General features: G+C 35.5%; 1 protein-coding gene across 1 annotated transcript in view; it reads right to left on the bottom strand.

The window, feature by feature from the left end:
* Positions 1–22,021, bottom strand: part of CUBN (cubilin) — a gene marked incomplete at its 5' end in the record, with an annotated part of 255,728 nt that overhangs the window by 190,431 nt on the left and 43,276 nt on the right. Inside the window, 5 exons of the mRNA XM_080812400.1 lie at positions 8,707–8,837; positions 11,282–11,498; positions 11,850–12,015; positions 14,413–14,591; positions 14,813–14,957. Coding sequence (XP_080668526.1) covers positions 8,707–8,837; positions 11,282–11,498; positions 11,850–12,015; positions 14,413–14,591; positions 14,813–14,957 — 838 coding nt within the window. The remainder of the gene's footprint in view (positions 1–8,706; positions 8,838–11,281; positions 11,499–11,849; positions 12,016–14,412; positions 14,592–14,812; positions 14,958–22,021) is intronic.

A 22,021-nucleotide genomic window follows, 5' to 3' on the forward strand; every position in this document is an offset into this window, starting at 1 on the left:
ATGAAAAACCCAAAGCTAACATGACAATTAGTAATAAAAGATTAAATGCTTTCCTGTTAAGATTAAGAACAAGGCCAATATGTTTGATTTCATCTTGTCTATTCAACATAATCCAGAAGTCACTCACCACTGTAATAAGGCAGAGAGAGAGAGATTGGAAAGGAAAAAATATAGCTGTTATTATTCACAGATATGACCATCTATGTTGAATATACTAAGTAATCTATTAAAAAGTTACTAGAATAACTGAGTTTAACAAAGTTACAGAATATAAGGTAAATATACAAAAATCAATTTAACTTGCAAATATGAGCCAAACAACTGAAAAATGAAAGTTAAAATATCATTTATTTGTTTTTTATTTCTTTAAAAGATTTTATTTATTTATTTACTTGTCAGAGAGAGAGAGAGTGCGAGCACACATGGAGCATGAGCAGGGGGAGGGGTAGAGGGAGAGGCAGGCTCTCACTGAGCTAGGAACCCGATGCAGGACTCAATCCCAGGACCCTGGGATCATGACCTGAGCCAAAGGCAGATGCTTAACCAACTGAGCCACCCACATGTTCCTAAAATATCATTTATAATAGTATAAAAACATAAAGCACTTGATAATAAGTTCAATGGGAATGTGCAAAAACTCTATAGCGAAAACTTTAAAACATGGCTGAAAGAAATTTTAAAATATTTGAATAAATGGAGAAGTAAAATATGTTTATGGATTGGAAGACTCAATTTAAGATGCCCTTTGATCCTGTACTGATCTATAAATTCAATATATTCTCCATCAAATTCCCAATAAGTTTTGTTTTGATTTGGTTTGATGTAGTTTTTTTAAGTAAAACTTGAAAAGCTGATTCTAAAAGATCTATAGTAATGTAAAGGATCTAGGATAACCAAAACAACTTTGAAAAATCTGGAGGACTTATACTTTCTGATTTTAATATACACTATACAATTACATAATATTGAGTCCTATAGGATAGAATAGAGATTCCAGAAGCACACCCAAACATGCATGGGCAATTGATTTACAACAAGAATGTAAAAGCAATTCAGTGAAAAAAGGAGAATCTTTACAACAAATAGTGTTTGAACAATTAAATACCATTTGTTAACTTGAACACATAATTCATATCTGATATAGAAAAATTAACTCAAATGGATCATAAACATAAATGTGAAACTTCGAACTCTAAGACTAGTAGAAGAATGTACAAGAAGAAAAGCCTCACAACTTTAGCAGTCACAGATTTCTTAGACAAAATACAAAGAACACTAAGCAGAAAAGGAAAAAAGGACATATTATACTTCTGTTCTCCAAACAACACTGTTAAGGAGGGGTAGGCTAGTTTCACACAAAGAAAATATTTGCAATGCATTTATCTGAAAAGGGACATAATTGTTTCCAGAATATATCACTTAAGACAATAATAAGACAAATTACGCAAATAAAAATGAACCAGTGATTTAATGGACAGCTCATAAGAGAAGATATATAAATTGTCAATAAGCATGTGAGAACGTTCTCAGCACTATTAGTCATCAGGAACATGCAAATTTAAACAGTGAGGCAGTACTTCACAACTACTAGAGGCTAAACATGAAATATTGACAGTACCAAGTGTTGACAAAGACATGGAAAAAGGGTAATTCTCATTCATTGCAGGGGAGAATATAAAATGGTATAATCACTTCGGGGAAAAAAGCCTGGCAGTTTTTCATAAAATGAAAAATAGAATTACCACGTGACCCAGAAATTCTACTTTTGGGTATTTATCTAAGAGAACTGATGAACCAAGTCCACAAAAAAAACAGTACATCAATGTTCACAGCCCCTTTTTTCATATTAGCTAAAAATGAAACAATCTAACTATCCAAAAATAGGTAAATGAATAACCAAATTATGATATATCTGTACAATGGAAGGCAATTCAGCAATTAAACAAAAAGAACTACTTATAAGTAGAACAACATGAACAAATTTCAGAAGCATTATGATAAAAGAAAGAAGCCAGATATAAAAGGGCATATACTGTGTTCCTACTCATATTTGCTTTCTGAACAGAAAAAAACTAATTCATAGTGATAAGAACCAGGTTTGCAGTTGTTGAGATGGATGATGTAGAAGGATTGATCAAAAGGACATGAGGATACTTTCCAGAATGATAAAATTACTCTATACCTTGAATGTGATTACATGCATATAGGTATTTGTTGAAACTACAGGTGAATTTTACTTTATGAAATTATGAAATAAAAATCTCTGTTATATTAAAAATCTGAAGGTTCCATGCAAAGACAGGTTGAGTTCTCTAAAGTCAAGTCAATAAATAATTCAGCTATCCAATAAATAATAAATAAAACTAAAATAGAGAAATAAAAATTATTTTGAAGGTACATCTGCTATAAATATTAAATAGGATATTTAATATTAAAATTTGATTGCAGTCTTATGAGATTCACATGTCTGATTTTGTGGAGAGATAAACAGTGGTATTCTGAACTTACTGCATCTATTTCTGGAGAGGTTAGTAACTCCTCTTATCTAACACTGGAGTCTGTAGAAAGTTTATGCTTTCTTCTCTTCACAGTATAAATGACTCTTTTGAGAATAATATTAATACTGAGATATATTAATGCTAGGTTTTGATTTTCTCTTCTGCTTTGCAATAAAGCACAAATAATTAAAATTGGATATAGTTCCACAAAAGGAAATTCACATGTTGCTTGATATTTGTTATATACATACAAAATGTAAACATAAAAATGCCTTTTCTTTTTTTCTTTCTTCCTTCCTTCCTTCCTTCCTTCCTTTCTTCCTTTCTTTCTCTTGAGAGAGCACTGTGCATGCACGCATTCTTGCGTGCAGGGGAGGGGGTTTGGAGGGGAGAGGGATGACAGAGAGGGAGAGAGAATTGTAAGCAGGCTCCACATTCAGCACAGAGCCCAATGTGGAGCTCAACCTCACGACCCTGAGATTATGACCTAAGCTGAAATCAAGAGTCAGACGCTTAACTAACTGAGCCACCCAGAGCCCCTAAAAATGCCTTTTCTTTATATCTCATCTTGCTAAAGGAAAACTCATATCCAATGGCAGTTTGCTTTTTATGATGGTCTAATACTTACAAAGATGAAGGAGAAAAATACATTTCTTCTACCCATTATATTCAACTGAACTAGCAATGGAAAAGCACCCCTCTGAAGAGCAAAAACAACTGTTAGTAGGCCTCACATATCTCTCTTTCTGATCAACCCCAACAACAACCAAAAAAAATAAAGGAAGGAAAGGGAGAATATACAAATGTTCTCTGTGAACCCTTACAAAGTCACAAAACTATATTTTTCTAAGAATATATCTCTCCCTCCACTAAGTATTTTCAAATAAGTTTAAATAATGTGACATTTAGTTCATTATCAAAAAGGAAAATCCAAAACCTAGATAATCCTTAATCCACAAAGCAGTGATGACATCAGTCCCATACGATCTGGGAGACAGGAAGAGTGGACAGAAGAATGCATCACCTTGGGAGACCCGAGATCACAGGTAACTGCTCCATCATCTCCCCACTTTGCCATTTGCAATAACCTATGTGATTATCCAATTACATTAGGGATCAATCCATAGGTGGTGCTTTCTGATCTCATTTATGAAACTTCCATGTCTGTATGAATCCATATGACCTCAGACTTTTTGAAAATGTACAGAATAGTCAAGCCAGGAACCATCACCTGCTTCAGCTGGCATATTTGGTTAGCATTCTTCAAAGTGAAGACTTCAGAGAAGACAAAATTTCAGCTTCAGTTTCTCTTTCAGGAAAGTAGAATCTTCCTTAACCAAAATTTAACATTTTGCCACAATTTGCTGCTAGGTGGTCATGGCTATGGCTTGTTCTTTCCCCTCACAGGTGACTAATTGAATATGAATGTAAGCTAACTCACCAACACAGCTATTGCAAAATTGTACTTGGACCTCAGTAATTTCATTTTAAACCTTGAATAGTCATGGTGGTTTACAGCGATTGTGTAATTTTCACATAGAATGTCTCATTTAATCTTCCCCAACTATATAAAACAGCCACGTGTCACAATGTCCACGTTGTAGAGAGGTATAGATGAGGGATCTCAGACTCCCAGAGGTTAAGTTCTGAACATTACTTAGTTCAGACATGACAAAGCTAAAATTCAAACCCAAATCCTCCCTTTCCAAATCTTGTACTCTTTAACAATCCCTGGTTTCTCCATGCAGAAAATGTCAATTTAGAAATGAAGGTGAGCAGAAGACTAGGAATATCACAAATGTTTCATTTAGCACCTTCATCCTAAGGATGAAGAAATGTAATAAATTAAATAAGACCAATCTACCAAGCTGTGAAGTGTTAGAATACCCATATATACAAAAATAGTAGAACATTCTGACCGATGCGAAAGTAAATCTTTAAAAGATCAATAGACTAACTAAAAACCTTTCCCAGAAGGAAAATATCTGAATATCTCATAGCAGAAAATACAGAGTTCAAGGTGAACGAAAAGAATGGGGGAGCTTGATACTTTTTCAAGGTAGTGTCAAGGCTGGCCTACAGCCCAAAACTTGTGACTTAGCCATCAGCCTTTCCGTAGCATGGAAAGTACTTTCCAGCATGACCAGTGGAAGTCTAATTCCCCATTACACCTCAGTTGTAATTCTATAGCAATTTAGGCGCTAAGACTGCGCTAAGACTTAACGTCCAGAATCTCTGAAGAACTGTGAGGTTTTACTAGAACAATTTGAATTGGTGATAACCCACCCTAGACATATTTAAATCCAGATTTCTGGATGGGGACATGATACCTGAATTTGTAACAAGAAAATCCCATCCCAAGTTTCTTATAAACACTAGAGTTTGAGAACACCGCTCTCCTGGACCAAAGTTTGAAAATAGAAACAGTATCCCCTATTCATTTCTTCTAAAGAAACCCACTTTTGTCCTTTTGGTCATCACTTAACTTCTCACTCTTAGATGCCTCTTCTGGGCTCATCCCAGGGTTAACTGATGAAATATAGACTATAAGGGGGGTGCTGGGTGGCTCAGTGGGTTAAGCCTCTGCCTTTGGCTCAGGTCAGGATCTCAGGGTCCTGGGATCAAGCCCCACATTGGGCTCTCTGCTCAGCAGGGAGCCTGCTTCCCCCACTCTCTCTGCCTACTTGTGATCTCTCTTTCTCTGTCAAATAAATAAATAAATAAAATCTTAAAAAAAAAAAAAAAAGAAAGAAAGAAATATAGGCTATAGGGTGGGTGGGAACTCTGAACTGGGAATGTGGGGGTTCGGAAAGCCCACTACTACCCACTTTTAACCCTATACTGATGTGGGTCTGACACTTCCTGACCATTTTTTCAGACAACTATAAAGCCCCCCCCTTTTTTTTTGCAGAAAATAAGAAGTTCACTACAGTCCTTCCATACTCTGAGTTGAATATTACCAGCCACACCAAGTACATTTAATCTGGAGCATTTCCAAGAGCTCACCTGGACAGGACAAAACAAATGGATTAAATGTTGGGACTGGACTGTTTTGGTTTGGCTTCTAAACCAACTAGCTGTGCATTCTTGAGAGGAAAATTCAATAGTGGGTCCTCACTTTCCCTCATTAAAAGAAAATAAGTAATTAAACTGTAATTGTGTTTTGAACTTTCTGACAAACCAAAAAACACATTTACATCAATCATGCACACACATGGATATGGCAAAAAGGTTTCATGAGGTGACACCAAATTTTGTATGATAAACTGATACTTTCTATTCTATTCTTTTCTATTCTGTTCTATACTTTGAACAAATACAGATAGTAATCTAGTAAATTAACTTCATGACCCACTAATGAGGCACGAATGTTGCAATGTCTGAAAAACATTGGACTAAGTGTTACATGGGTTTTTGTCTAATATTAAAATAGAAAAGTCATCAAGTACATTTCTCATTTCTTTCTTATACCTTAAAAGTCTCCTTGCGGTAAGATTATTTTAATTCATATGTAGGAGATATAATAGAATATAAAATTACAATTGAAATTAATAAAGTTAGCTGGATAATCAACTATATTCTTTCAAAATTCAAAAATTTTATACTTTAAATAAGCAAACATGTAAAACCTAGTCTAATAATGCTACTAAAAAATTCTTCAGAATTCCTACTCAGAAACATTTTACTGGCTCGTTCTTTGTTTCTATTTCCCCAGGCACATCTGGATGCAGGGAGAAACTGTGATGAGGGAGGGAGTCAAAGTAATGAGCAGAAACTGATCTCTTTCCTCCCAAACACATATTTAGGAGCTGACATCATAGCCCCATGGCATGAAATACAGATGGAAAAGTAACTGGATTCAAGTCAGGAAATTGAACCTTCACTAGATAAAGCAGGAAAGATTTCAGCAGAGAAACTCACACCTGCTGTGAACTAGAAATCACCAGCCGAATATTGTCATTATTGCTCTGAAAATAACTTCTGCTAGAGCAATAAAATAGGATGAGGGCCGATGACTAAGCTTCCATCGGGGCTCTTTCCTGAGATTGTATTTTGTAGAGAATACAAAAAATCAGGTGACAACCGAAAAGAAAGCATCCCTATACCTCCTATTTCCAGGTGGGCAGCCCCCAGGACTCAGGTTGCCTACAGAGTTAGCCCACGGGCTGGCACAGTTGCCAGCACAACCCCCACATCAGTCCCTCCCTGAACAGTCCTGTGGGGCCACCAGTAACAATTCACAACAGCCAGTCACTCACGTCCTGCCCAGTAGGAAACTGAGACAGGCTCCAAAATGGTAAGTTGAATGTGCATATGGCTTCCTGGGTCTGTCATCTGATTGCTGTTTAGAATACTTGACTATTAGTCAGACGGATGAGTTCACCCAGCAAAAGGCAGGAGCACAGTGGTCAGCCAGGCTTGGCCAAGGGCGGAAGGCGAACACTCCCTTGTCTGTGATTTCGACCCTGTCTGGACCAGACAGAAGCCAAAGTAATGATTATCACCCAGGGAGGCAGATCAAAGAGTCTTTTGAGTTTCCGATATCAGGGCTCCCTTCTCTTTTTGTCAAATATCTTTTCTTGTATTGTCTTTCTTTTTATTTATTTATTTGAGAGAGAGAGTGCACGAGCAGGGGGAGGGACAGAGGGAGAAGCAGACTTCCCACCAAGCAAGGAGCCCAGTGTGGGGCTCCATCTCAGGACCCCAAGATTATGACCTGAGCCAAAGGCAGATGCTTAACTGACTGAGCCACCCAGCCTCTCTGTGTTTTCTTTATCAGCTTCTTTTTCTCCCCTGTTTGTTTCTTCCCTTTTTCTCACCTTTCTTTTACTTTACCTGTATCTTATCTTTCTGAAAACCTTTTCTTAAAATTAAAATTTAACTTTAATATCCTTCCTGCCAGATTATTGTGGTTGCTCTTAGTTCCTACTGCACTTGCTACTGCCTTATAAGTTAGTGTGGTATTAGTGAGGTTGTTTTCGTCATTCCAGAGCTATGTCTTAGTTTGCACATTGTAACAAGGAGTTCCATATTTTCAGCAGGCCCCACCAGCATGTATGTTATCTAAGACAGAGCCAGTTTATTCAGGCAGCAAATTAAACTTATGTTCATAGCTGATTAGAGCCAGAGGACATCTCAGAGATTATCAAATCCAATTCCTTAATTTTACAGATGAGAAAACTGTGGCCCAAAGAGTCCAAGTGACTGACTCCAAATCTTAATCTAATATTCAGTGTGGTTTGGGCCAAATATATGAGGCAGATAAAACTACAGAAGTATGGAAAATTGTGTGCACACTGTAATTTCTTAAAAAGCCAATTTTGGTCATTGGATGTTAAACACCTGGACAAAGTCCAGTGAATGCGTCAATCGTTTAACATAAACTATGGTAATTGCTGGGGATTCAATTTCCTATGTGCTTGAGCTGGATAATAAACTATCTCCTGGAATGGGACCCTCAGGAGAGAAAAGTGCATGAATCACTCACACTCACGATTCTGGAGAAATCTAAAGCCATACTACCTAAACACAGAACTTAAACTACCAGAAAACAGCAATTTTGCATGAAATAAAGTATGGTGGTCAGGTACTCTGAGAAGAAATACATGAGAAATTGGGAAGGGATTCTGAGTGGAAGTTTTTAAAAATAAATACATACATTTTTATTTATTTATCTATTTATTTATGGGGTGGGGGCTTTAAAAGATAATCATCTAGGAATCTTTCTCTAATTTCTTAAAATTAGTATTCAGTCTCATAAGTAACATTTTATTTTGATAGAATTTTAAACTTAAAAAGTTTTAAGAACTAGCTCTCAAATTCTTTTTACCTAGATTTACTATTTGCATATTGCCCTCATTGCTTTATCTCTGTCTCTTTTTCTAACTTACTCATTTATTTACTATCTGAACCAACTGAAAATATTTTAGAGATATGGCATGCCTTTACCCCTAAAAACATCAATGTATCATTCCTAAGAATAAAAACATTCTCTTACAGAATACTTACAATTATGTTAATTAGAAAATTTAACATTGATACAATACTGCAGTCTAATTGCTATTTTTAATAAGGAAGGCACTGAAGTCACTATACTCTTTTCTAAATTAGCTTTCATTATGTGTCACGGGCTTGGGGATGAAGCATTCTCATAGTACGTTTTTACAATGGAGTGAGCGAAACCAAGTACACAATGTTGTTCTGTTACCTGTTGATGCATTGGTTGCTTCATAGCTTATTAAAAAGCCTTCATAAGCAAGGTCAGAGTCAGCCACAAATTTAAGCATTAATGAGTTGGTACTACTGGTAAGAGACGGTGGGATTGATTTTCCACAGTATCTGTTTGAAACCAAGAACACAGATTTTAAAACTTTTAGTATACTTGAAATGATGTACCAAAAATTAGGACATGTAAAAATAAAAAATAATAACCCCCATTAACCTTGAAAAACAAATATATTTCAAACCCAAAACATTTACAAAGTTGCTGAAGATCGTCCTATTCATGATTACTTCCCTGAAATGGTTATATGTGTATACCTAGCTGTGTGGCTTGCCATGCATAAGAAGTTTAAGGAAACAAGAAGTTGCAAGGTATACAAAGTAACTGAATAGCATATTAATGGACTTATTAATAAAAATGTAATAAAGTTACACAATAAAGGGAAAGCATAGACCATAAACTCATAGAGCACAGACTCTAGTGTCAGCTCCATCATTTGGAGGCATTATGACTTTAAGCAGATCACTCAACCCCAATGCTTCAGTTTTCTCATCTCTAAAATGGGGATTATGATAGCATTTACTTCATAGAGTTGTTTTTAGAATTTTATGAGTTAATATACTACATTTAAGAGGGTTAGAAAAGTGCCTAGAAAAGTGAGCCCTATAGAGTGAGCCCTATATAGGGTTCCTATATAGGAGCCCTATAATACCTAAAGAGGTATTATCTTTAAACAACTGGCCTATGTGGAAGTAAAAGTCTGGTTACCAACCCATGTTAAATTTTTGCTAAATAGAACCAATTTTACTCAGAAGAAGAAAGTTTTAAAAGAAAAAATAAAGAGGGAGAATAACACTAGGAGATGAAAATAAAAACGTACTATGAGAATACTTCATCCCCAAACCCGTGGCACATAATAAAAGCTAATTTAGAAAATAAATAAGAAAATAATAAATAAAGGGAAAATGTTTAAAATGGATAAGAAAAAAGAAAACAAAATTAAGAAGAAATAAAAAAGTAATCAAGAAATTTCTATTTCCAAAAAAGATGTAGTAAGAGGGGCTGGATATAAAACCTTTCACCTGAAACAACTGAAAATCTGGTCTGGACAAAAATATACAAAGAAGTGGATCTCAAGATACTGGATATCAAGCAATGAAGGACAATGATTCTTCAGAGACAATAAATAAGTGAATTTGAAAGCAAAACCAGAAATGATCAAGCTGTTTCCAAGAACCGTAATACATTTCTAAAACAAAGTTCAACATATATGGAATTTAAAAAACAAATGAGCAAAGGAAAAAAGAGAGAGAGTGAGAGAAATGGAGAGAAACAAACCAAGAAACAGACTCTTAATTATAACAAACTGATGATTACGAGAAGGGAGGGGGAGAAGCGGGATGGATTAAACAGGTGATGGGAATTAAGGAGTACACTTGTGATATGCACCGGGTGTTGTATGGAAGGGTTAAATCATATTGTACACCTGCAACTAATATTACACTGTATGTTCACAAACTAGAATTAAATTAAAAAAAAAAACACCACAAAGCTCGAAAACACATACAGAAATGCAATAATATTCACTGCACAAAAACACAAAATTGGAAACGTCTGGCATCCTATCGAATATTACCAGACATGAAAAGGAGGAAAGTAGAACACATAATGAGAAGAAAAATTGATCAATCAGAACACCAAGAAATGACACAGATGACTGAGTTAGCAGATAAAAACATTAAAATAGTCATAACTGTATCCCAGAGATTTAAAAAGCTAAAGGAAAAAAATTAATGTGTAAAGTAGAGACATGGAAGATATAAAAGATATCTAAGTTGAACTTCTAGAAATGAAAACCATAATGTCTAAGATGAAAAATACAGTTGGTAGGATTTATAGCAGAATAGACATTGCAGAAGAAAAGATGGTGCACTCAAATACACAGCAATAGAAACTTTCCAAAATGAGACACACAGAGAACAAGAACAAATCAAATGAGCAGAGTTCATCAGTAAGCTGTGGGACAATATCAAATGGCCTAAGATACTTGTAATCAAAATCCCCAAAGGGAAGAAAAGACAGAAAAATTATTTCAAGAAATAATGACCAAAAATTTTTCAATTCGATGAAACTATAAACCCTCAGATCCAAGAAACTCAACAACAACAACAAAATTATGCTAAGAAAAGCCAGACAAGAAAAGAGTACATACAGTTTAATTCCATTTTTTATACAATTTTAGAATTCATAAACTAATTTATAGTTATCAAAAGGTTGGTTGTTTCCTGGGGATGGGGATGAGAGACAGAGGTGAGGAATTATCTTGATTTTGGCAATGCTTTCATGGGTATACACCATGTCAAAACTTAATTACTGAAGACCAAGTCTACAGAGTAGTCAGTAGTGATACAGAAATGGACCTTGAGGAGCGAACGTGTTGCTCTCAACTGGTTTTTATAACACAACATGGTCGATTTTAACATTCTTCACTGCAATAGGAAAGCAAGTAAGCAGGAAGTTCTTTGTGTGTTAAAAGAAAATAAAAACAAAATATTTTTACCTCCCAAGAGATGTCTCAGAACCAGTGTCATAAACTTCCAAATAGTCATTTGTGCAACTGTAATGAAACTGCAGATGAAACACCCTGAAAAGCAAATGAATCAGGTGGCCAGGTTGGACTAATATATGCCAAGTACAGTTGATGCCATGAGGGTAGATATTTGGATGGCCAGGACTTTGAATGATTCCTGTTGACTCTGTCAGAATTTTTCCACAGGCTGTCAAAATAAAAATAATAATCATTATTAGAATAACTAACCAACAAGCTACCCGGAATTCAAAATAAAATAATCTGATCATAACCTCTTAAAAGCTGAAAAGGAAACATGTTCCTCATATGCTACTTAAGATAACCTAGTTTTTCTCTTTTATTAGTAGAAATCAGTTAACTATTGATATGTACTGATTAGGAAATATATTTTTTTCTTTGCCTTTTGAGTGTACTTAAAAATTTTTATAATGTTGATAACTATACATCTACAGTGTAGATGAATTTTCTATAATAATTTATTACTGCTACTTACTTTTTCTGTCCCAAGGCAAAGTAGGAGAAAGTGTCAGTATCTTACCCAAATCTGCAGAACTGAATTTGGCCATGAAACCACGATTTTCAGTAGAAGAACTTTTCACGAATATGACATAAAGAAAATTGTACACAGATGTTATAAATGAAGGTATGTCTGTGCCACAATATTTTTTATTTTCAGGAGAACCCAAAATTGGACTGCTACCAATCTGAGTAAACAACAACAACAACAACAACAAAAAAAGGTATATTCAAGTTTATTTTGTTAGATATTATTTTGGAAAACTGCTTTTTAAATTTAAATTCAATTATTTAACATATAACATATTGTTTGTTTCAGGGATACAGGTCTGTGATTCATCTGTCTTATATAATATCCAGTACAACTGTTTTTAAGAATAATTATTTCTGAAAGATTATTATTAATGTCATAAAATAAAATTTTAGTCACCCCTAAAGAAACTTCATACTTTTTAGTGATCATTCCCCAATTCCCTCAAGCCCCAGGCTCAGAGAGTCCACACTGGACATTTAAAATAAATAAAATTACACACTACTTGGTCTCGTATGACTAGCTTCTTTCATTTAACCTATTTTCAAGATTTATCCATGTAAAATGTGTCCTTTCTTCACTCCTTTTTATATCCCACTGTATGGATACGCCATATTTTAATAATCCATTCATTAGTTGATGGATATTTATATTGTTTCTTCTTTTTGGCTACCAAGAATAACAATTGTAGTCATTTATGTATAAATTTTCATGTGGACATATCTTTTCGTTTCCTCTAGATATACAGGTACGAGCAGAATTGCTTGGTCAAATGATAAATGCTAACTGCTGGCTCAAATGTGTAACTTCTTGTGGAACTTGTAACTGTGTTCTGAAGTGGCTGTACCATTTTATATGCTCACTCACTAACAGTGTGTAAGTGTAAGAAGTTTCCAGTTTCTCTCTATCCTTGCCCATATGCTCTATGTTGTGGCTTCTGGATTATGGCCATCCTCCTACTTGTGAAGCAGTATCTCGCTATGACTTGATTTGTATTTCTCTGAAGATGAATGATACTCAGCAACTTTTTATGTGCTTGTTGGCTATTTGTGTATATTCTTTAAAGAAATATGCATTTAGATTATTTGCCCACTTTAAAAATTAGATTGTTTTTAATTTTGATGAAGCCCAACTTTCTATTTTTTTCTTTTTTTGTTCTTTGTGTCGTATCTAGAAGCCTTTGCCTAACCTAGGTCATAAATACCCCTCTGTTGTCTTCTAAAAGTTTCACTGTTTTAGCTCTATGATCCATTTTTAATTAATTTCTGTGTATGGTGTAAGGAAAGGGTCTACTTTCACAATTTTGCATGTGGTTATTCAGCACCATTTGCTGAAAATACTATTTTTTTTTCCCCCATTGAAATGTCTTGGTGACCCTTTCAAGAATCAGCTGGCCATACAGGAATGGATTTTTTCTGTATTTTCAATACTGTCCCATTTTTCCAATTTTGATCCTTACTCAAATAACATACTATTATTACTGTAGCTTTTTTCTAAGTTTTAAAATTGGTTAAGTGTGAGTCTTCTAACTTGGTTCTTCTTTTTCAAAAATGCTTTAGTTATTCTGTCATTTCTAGATGAATTTTGCAATCACCTTGTGAATTTCTGCAGAACACGCCAGCTGGGATTTTGATAGGGATTAAATGGAATCTTCAGATATGTTTGGGGAGTACTGCCAACTGAACATTAAGTCTTCTAATCCATAAACATGGGATGTCTTTCCACTTATTTAGATCCTTAATCTCCTTCAACAATGCTTTAAGACTATACGTTTTATACATCTTTTTAAAGATGCATTTCTCAATATTTATTCCTTTTTATGCTATTGTAAAGGGCACTGCCTCCCTGGTTTCATTTTCAAATTCTTCACTGCTAGTATATAGAAAAAGAAATGGCTTTCATATTTTAATCTTGTATCATGCAATTTGCTGAATATGTTGGTGTGTGTGTATTCCTTCTAATTGTATGTATGTATGTATGTATGTGTTCCTTATGATTTTCTATATATAAGATCATGTTATCTGTGAAGAGAGATAGTTTTACTTCTTCCTTTTCATTCTGAATGGATTTTCTTTCCTTTCCTTGCTTAATTGCCCTAGCTAAAATCTCCAGTATAATGTTGAATAGAAGTGGTAAGAACAGACATCTTTACCTTTTTACTGATGATAAGGGCATAAAATTTAGTATTTCATCAGTAAATATATTAGTTGTGGACTTTTTATAGATGCCCATTTTCAAATTAAGGAAGTTCCCTTCTATTTCTAGTTTGTTGAGTGTTTTTATCATGAAAAGACACTGGATTTTGGCAACATGCTTATTCTGCATCTACAGAGGTAATCATGTGGAAGGTTTTTTCCTTTATTTTATTTTATATTAGCTGATTTTGTAATATATACCAACATTGCATCTCTAGGGATAAATCCCACTTAGTAATGGGGTATATTTCTCTTTACAAACTAGTTTTGTTTCCTGAAGCTGATCCGAGGATAATGTGACATCATATTTTCAATAACATTCAACCAAATACAAGTATTCAAAGATGTTTTACTCTTACCTCAATATAATCTCTATCACAGTGGGCAGAACTTCCAATTTCAAAGGCAGTGAAATTGAAAATAACTACTTGGCTTTGGGGCTGGCGGATGGTCCACCTGCAGATCCTTTCTCCCGGATACACGTTAGGATGCAAAGGTGAGCGAATGAACCCTTCTCCAGTTAATTCTCCTCCACATGCTGTAAATATGAAAATGATAGTAGTGTTTGTTTAGATAAATGATTCTTGCCTTCACTTCTATTGCAAGGTTTAGTTCTGCATAGAAATATAAAGGAATGTGATATTACTCTTAGAATTTTTTCCTCGCCATTAAAAGACATAAAATTACTAAGTTATCTCAAGAAATTAAAATGCTACAGACAAATCAGAAACTTAAAAACTGAGGCATAAATTTTCTTACCAACTTGATAAACAGCTCTGAAACTAGCTCTTACAACAGAAGTATCTATTTTAAGTCGGATCCAGATACTATTAGTAATGGATTTAACGTGAGAGAGGGTTTCACTGCCGCAGACTTTTCCAAGTAAGGTTTGATCATCTCGAACCTAAATAGAAAAACAAAATAGATCATCAACAAAATTACTTTGGCAATGGTGGATTATTTGGAGATGAAAATATGGCAGATTCAGAATAAGTTTTAATCTAATTTGGGTTACATATGGGTTACATAATATTGGGTTACATAGCACAATAAAATAACACTAAATATTGATAAGAAAATCTTAAGCCAAATACAATCCAAAAGCAGAAGAGTATTTAACACTTTCTCCTAATAACTTCTACAATGTGAACAGGGAGATAAATTTACAATTTTGGATTATTTAGAAAACAGCAAAATATGAGAACATGATATATCAAAATAAGCAAGTTTTAGTCAAATCCATAATCAAAGGAAGTCATAGACTAAACTGCTTTTATTACTGAAAGAGACAGAACAGTAAATAACAAAGAGAATTTAAAGAGTCAACTTAAAAAATTGGAAAAATATTAAAATGAGGGATAATAAAGTAAAACTAAAAGTAAAACCTAATAAATAAAATACAAAATAATGTTAAATTCAAGAATACATTCAAGAGTTGTTTTTTGGGAGTAAGTTGGGGGATAGGGATATTTAAGATATATCTTTGTCAATAAAGATAAAAGAAAATAAAGAGAAAACTAAAAAAAAAAAAAAAGATAACAGATATACAAACCAAAAATGAGAAACATGCTACACATACACAGATACTGATACATTCATTTCATATGAATGATAATTCTTTGTACAATGCTATGCTAATACAGCTGAATGTCTGAAATGGTTATTTCCAGAAAAAATATAAATTACTAAAATTATCTCAAAGAGAAGGAAAATAAAATCTGAATAGATAATAAACCATGGATAAAATTGAAAACATTATCAAATTACTCCCTACCCCTCCAAAACTCCCAGAAAATGCTCTATCTCATCAATTGTTTCAAACTTTCTTTTAAGATTTTACTTAGAAAGAGAGAGAGAGACTCATGCACAAGTAGGAAGAGGGGCAGAGGGAGAGCGAGAGAGTCTCAAGCAGACTCCTTGTTGAGCATGGAGCCGAACACAGAGCTCAGTCTCATGACCCTGAGATCATGACCTGAGCAGACATCAAGAGTCTGACACCTAACCAACTCTGCTACCCAGGTGTCCCAATTATCTCAAAATTTTATGGAACAAGTGATTGCCATAGATAATTTGTTCTAAGGCACCCTGAAACATGGAAGAATCTCCAACAAATTTTTCTCAGAACCATCTTACTAAATTCCAACATAGTTAATACAAATGAAACTATGGATTGTTTTCACCTATTTGGATAGATACAAAAATCTTAAACACAGTTCTAGAAGAACAAATTTACTTCAACATTAGGCTTATGAACCAATCAAATATGAGAATTTAAATAATGCAAATTTATTTAAAATTATAAATTATAAATTACACCCATCAATGGATCCAGTAAGATAAACCATGCATTTCTGTAGATGTAAAAAAAAAAAAAAATTGTCAGCATTCCTTTTTATTAAGAGCAAAACTCTTAGAAAGTTAGGAGCAAAAGAAAATTTCCTTCATACAATAAGAACCACCTGCTTTAAATCAATAGTCAATGTCTTATAAGGGCCATGAGCACAGTCCATGGAGTCACACAGACCTGGCCAGAGCCCCTGCACTTCTGAGCAAATTATTAAATCTAAGCCTGGCTCATGGGGTTGTTAAGCAAATAGATGAAACAATACTGTGAATTCCTCAGCAAAATGCCTAATAATAAAGAAATGTGAACTAAAGAATAGCTATTGAAATTCTTGACACTTTGAAAGGTGAAACGCTAGAGGTTTCTCACAAAATCAGGAATGATTCCATGAATATAGATAGTAGTTCTGTCATATAGAATTATCATGGAAGGTCTAGCTATCCAAATATTAATTCATTTTCTTAACTAACATTATCAAGGCATCAGTAAGTGCCAGGGCCTGTATGGGCCAGTCAATGCTCACAAGAACCCTACAACAAGGAGGCACATTTTTCCAAAAGCATGAGTGCCATGTCTGGGAAGGTATGGGGTGCTATATTATTACTTAATACAATGGTTCTCAATAGGTATCACAACTGCACCTTTTTTTTTTTAAGATTTTATTTATTTATTTATTTATTTGAGAGAGAGAGAGCACACAAGCTGGGGGAGCAGCAGAGGGAGAAGAAGAAGCCGGCTCCTGGCACAGCAGGGAGTCCAACACAGGGCTTGATCCCAGGACCCAGAGATCATGACCCGAGCTGAAGGCAGACACTTAACTGACTGAGTCACCTAGGCACCCCACAGCTGGACATTTTGGAAATCTCTGAAAATATTTTTTGTTTTTGTTTTAATCAACTAACACAGTAGTGGTTAGGCACTATTGGCATTTAGTGCCTGGGGACCAGAGACACTAAACACCCTGAAATGTGAGATAGTCACACACAAAATTCCTTATATCCTGTGTGAGACTCATATAAAGGACAGTTCTATTACTAAGTGTAAAATCTAGCTCTATTTTATAGACCGAACCTAAAATATTTTTGCCCAATTTTAATACATACTGAATTTTCCAAGATTATAAGTAAAGTATAAATCAAAGGAAGTTTTGTATTTTTTTTTCCTGGAAATCTGACAAGTATTTGTAACCATTTCAGAAAATTTGTCACCAACCTACACAGCCGCATCAGCCTGGGTTTGTACTGTGGCATTCACAGTGACTCAAAGAGAAAATAGACTAAGGCCTCATTTTTTCTTCAAGTCTAGCTTGCCTGGGCTTATAACATAATGTAATAAGTAAATATGTACATTTTTTACTTTATTTCTCCTAAATCTTATATTCTCAACTTATTTTTTTTATATTATATGTGTATTGAGGTTATATCATCTTATGAATTTCATTTTAGAATAGAGAAAGGGTGATAAAAAGAAGGCCTTAAAGGAAACTGACTTCACCCCAAAACCCTCAACTCAAACAGGGGATTATGGGATATTTGTCAGTGGAAATAACCTTTAAGTTGAGCCTTGAAGGATTATACATCCAGGCTAAGGGAAATGGTCAATAAAGGGAAGATTTTAAAAGTTCTGATACTCAAAGCCAGCAGGGATGTAGTAACACAGTTGCTCCAATCCGCAACTGATAGAAGCATATATAAATTTCTGGGAAATAATTTGACAGTATGCGTTAGGAATCTTCAAAATGTCCAGTTTTGGACCCAGTAACTTCACTCCTAACACTCTATCATAGGGAAATCATTTGAGATACAGACAGAGACACACAAGGATTCACATCAAAGTTGATATTTTTTGTTTTTGTTTTAATCAACTAACACAGTAGTGGTTAGGCACTATTGGCATTTAGTGCCTGGGGACCAGATAATAATTATAAGGCACTATTGGCATTTAGTGCCTGGGGACCAGTTGATAATTATAAGAACTGAAAATATTCCAAGTGTCTAATAATAGGAGAGTGATCAAACAAATTAAGGTGCAGCCATATGATCGCATCTTACACAGACCTCAAAAAATCACATGCCTCTCCACTGACTCATACCAAACTGGTTTCTTTCTAAGAGCTGTAACCCGAATTTCACATATTGCCTTAAAGTTATGCTAAATATCTCTCTAACCAAACAGCAAATCTTTGAAGGAAAACCTCTGCCGCGCCTTTAGCATCTAACATGGAACTTTGCAAATAGGTATTTGACAAACGCTTGTTGATTCATTAACTTTAAGGCATGGTATGATGGTTCAATTTTTGTTAGCGAGACAAACATACTAGTTCTTGGAAACCAGGAAGCAGGAAACACAGAGTAAGATTTCACCCGCTCATCTCTCATCTCTCTCCACTCTCCTCTGCTAAGACTGTAGTCTCTCTTTCGTATTTTGCCCATTAGATGATGACAAGAAGGAAGAAAAACAGCCAAATAGCATCAGAGCAAGCTAAAGTGGGCCATTCCCCAGGGCCTCACTAATGAAATTCAAGGATTTTAGCAAGGAGAACGGCAGCTGCAGTCCAAATGTTTTAAGAGGAACTTATAGGGCTCAAGGGCCCTAAACCTAGAAGGTACAATTGATTTTGGCTGCGTTTCTCTGTCTCTGTGGAAATGAAAGCTTATTAAATCTGAAAGCCTGTATTCTCTCTGGATCCTGGACATGACAATACCTTAACCACAGATCCTCTGAAAGAGACAAATAAAGTTCATCAAATGCTCTAAAGTGTCTCAGAGAATGTTGCAGCCCATTCTACATTCGATGTGTAGGACTTGTGAATTGGTACCTCCCCCCACAACAGCAGCAATAACAGCAACAACAACAACAACCCCTTTTTCTTTTATGCATAGGCACTAGGATAGACTGTATTATTTTTCCTAATTATTTACGTCCCTCCCTGTCATGGGATCTAACATCTCAGCTCATTGCCATGTGACTTACAATGCCTCCCCATGAAGAATTAAAACTTATCATTCCCATAGACTGGGCTTGGCTATATGGTTTGCTTTACCCAACCTAATGTGAGTGGAAGTGATATGCCATCTCCAGGAAGAAGCTTTGGGAGTCACTGAAGGAGTCAACTATCTTCTCCTTTCTTTTCTTTCAAGGTCAAGAGCCTGGGTCCCAGGGACAGATGGGATAGGGTGAGCAGATCAGCAGAACTGCCAGCGAACCCAAACCAACATGTTTACATGAGCGAAGAATAAGTGTACACTGTTGTAAGCCACAGACATTTTTTTGTTTGTTATTGTTTTTGATTTGTTGTATTGCTATTGACTGTTTGTTATTATAGTATAACCTACTATATGAGATGATTTGTATTTAAACCTGGTTTGTATTAACAAGGAGTTTTTCTTAAGTCAGGTGAGGCCATACCATAGTCACTTATAGAGGCATGACATCAAGTTCGTTCTTTATACTGGATCAAATTTGCAAAGAAATGACTAGGACCCCTTCAAAATTCCAGTGTCTCTATCCATCTGACACTGGTTGTTTCAGGCCCAGATTGCTTCTGATTTTTGCATTAATCAGACTGAACTAGTTCTTGAAGATATACTGTTCATTAAAACAACAACAAAAACAGAGTTCTTACAAAGGAACGATTTCCTGTAGAGAAAGTTGAACAAGGCCGAAAAAACACAGTTCATATGAAATTTAAGTGTGAGCGCTAGAGCCCAGTCAGCAGTAAGCTTTAACATCTGGAATGGATCAGGTCCCAAAGCCCCATCTTAATGCATGTGCTCATTTGTTTGTATCTGCTATGTATCCAGATTTGTTTTTATATAACAATTCCAAAAATCTATTTCAAGTATTAAACTTTAATTTAAAGCAAAACCAAATATGCTAGAGCATGGGTCTGGTCCAACCAAGAGCTGAAGACAGAACCCTCCCACGCAGCAGGGTTTAACACGTAGCTTCCTGTGAAGGGAGCCTCAGGTGGAAATGCCCCTGAGCAAAATAAAGACTTGATCCTGCAAACTAGTCTTGGGTTAATTTGGGCACATAGGAGGGGGATGTGGCCCCACATCAATTAAGACAATAAACGGTGAGGGTAAGAAATGAGAGAAGCCACCAGGGATTAAAAACTATTTCCTTGGAGCTCCTGGGTGGCTCAGTCAGTTGAGCATCCAACTCCTGATTTCAGCTCAGGTCATGATCTCAGGGTTGTGAGATGGGGCCCCATGTCGGGCTCCTCACTGAGCCAGAGTCTGCTTGAGATTCCTTCTCTCCTTTTCCCTTTGCCCTTCCCTCTGGTTAGGCTCTCTCTCTCTCTCTCTCTCTCTCTCAATAAACAAATAAATAAAATCTTCTAAAACTTTTTATATTATTTCCTTATGTTACTGCCATTATGTTTCATGATTTCAGAGTTAAAATTTTAAAGCATTTTATGCCTCATGAAACAGTGCCTCTTCTGATATCTCTATCAGTAAACTTATAATTTATCCAATACTTTTAAAAATCTGCTTTTGCAAAATCAGGAATCCTTGTCTAGTTTTACCTATAAGTGTGAACCTACATGATTGCAAACTCCATCATGTTACCCTCTCCTCCCTTTCTCTTCTCCCCAGCATCACCGTCAGAATCAACCTCAGGTTAACCTTTAGTAACCAATGACTGGTACTCTGGGCTCTGTGCTAAGAACATTCTAATTGCTCCCCTTTGCACTGAGTATGTCTGGGTTCTTCATCTCCATCTACAAAGACTTTACAAGGTCTAGCTCCTGCCTAAATCTGGTTTCTTTCTTCCTCTCCTTTGTGATTCCAGCCACACTAGGCTCTTCACAATTCTTTGAGTTTGTTGAGATTTTTTTTTTCTCAATTAAGCTCCTACATTAGCACTTCCAGTTGAAATCCTCCTTCTCTTGACTCTGCATTGCTAACTCCTTCTAATTCTCAGACCCAAAATGTGCTGTCGTTGGGGGAGCTACCTCTGACCATTCAACTAACGTCATTAGCCCTGTTATTTTCTTCCACAGGACTCCTTCTTTCCTTCAAAATACATTTCCCAACACAGTTGCATGCTTGTTTGTTTAATATCTGTCTATTTTACACACCCAACCCCTAACATAGTGCCTGGCATCTAAGTTGTTTAATAAATACTTAGAGAATAAATAGACAAATAAATGGATGACCCCTTTTAATTCTTTTGAGAAGTCTAATACTACTATTCCTATTACAGATTAGGGAAACTGACACCCACTCGTATAAAATATCTTGCCCTTAATACAAGAGAGAGTTGAAGTCCTTCAATGTTTCCCTGCAATATTGTGTTTATAGCAAAGAGAACTGGCCATCCTCTTGATTCCTCTGAGTAGCTTGTGGCACTCTTGATAGATGCCCTTCCCTATAGCCTCTGCATCTCACTTGTCCCATTGGGTTTGTAGTCTCCCCATGAGCATGCAGCTCCTTTACACAGAGCAAGGCTCTGTTCTGTAAATCTCTCACACCTCCGTAACAAGGTGGGGCTACCATCTCAGTCTTTTCCCTGGCTCCCACTACACCAACCAATAGAATTATTTCACCTGAGCAATGGCATATTTTGCCACTCCATTACAAAAGATCAGGATGGCCAAGGAATTGTGGGAAGACTGT

Source organism: Martes martes (genome assembly GCF_963455335.1).
Source record: "Martes martes genome assembly, chromosome: 8".
In the NCBI taxonomy this organism is placed as follows: domain Eukaryota; kingdom Metazoa; phylum Chordata; class Mammalia; order Carnivora; family Mustelidae; genus Martes; species Martes martes.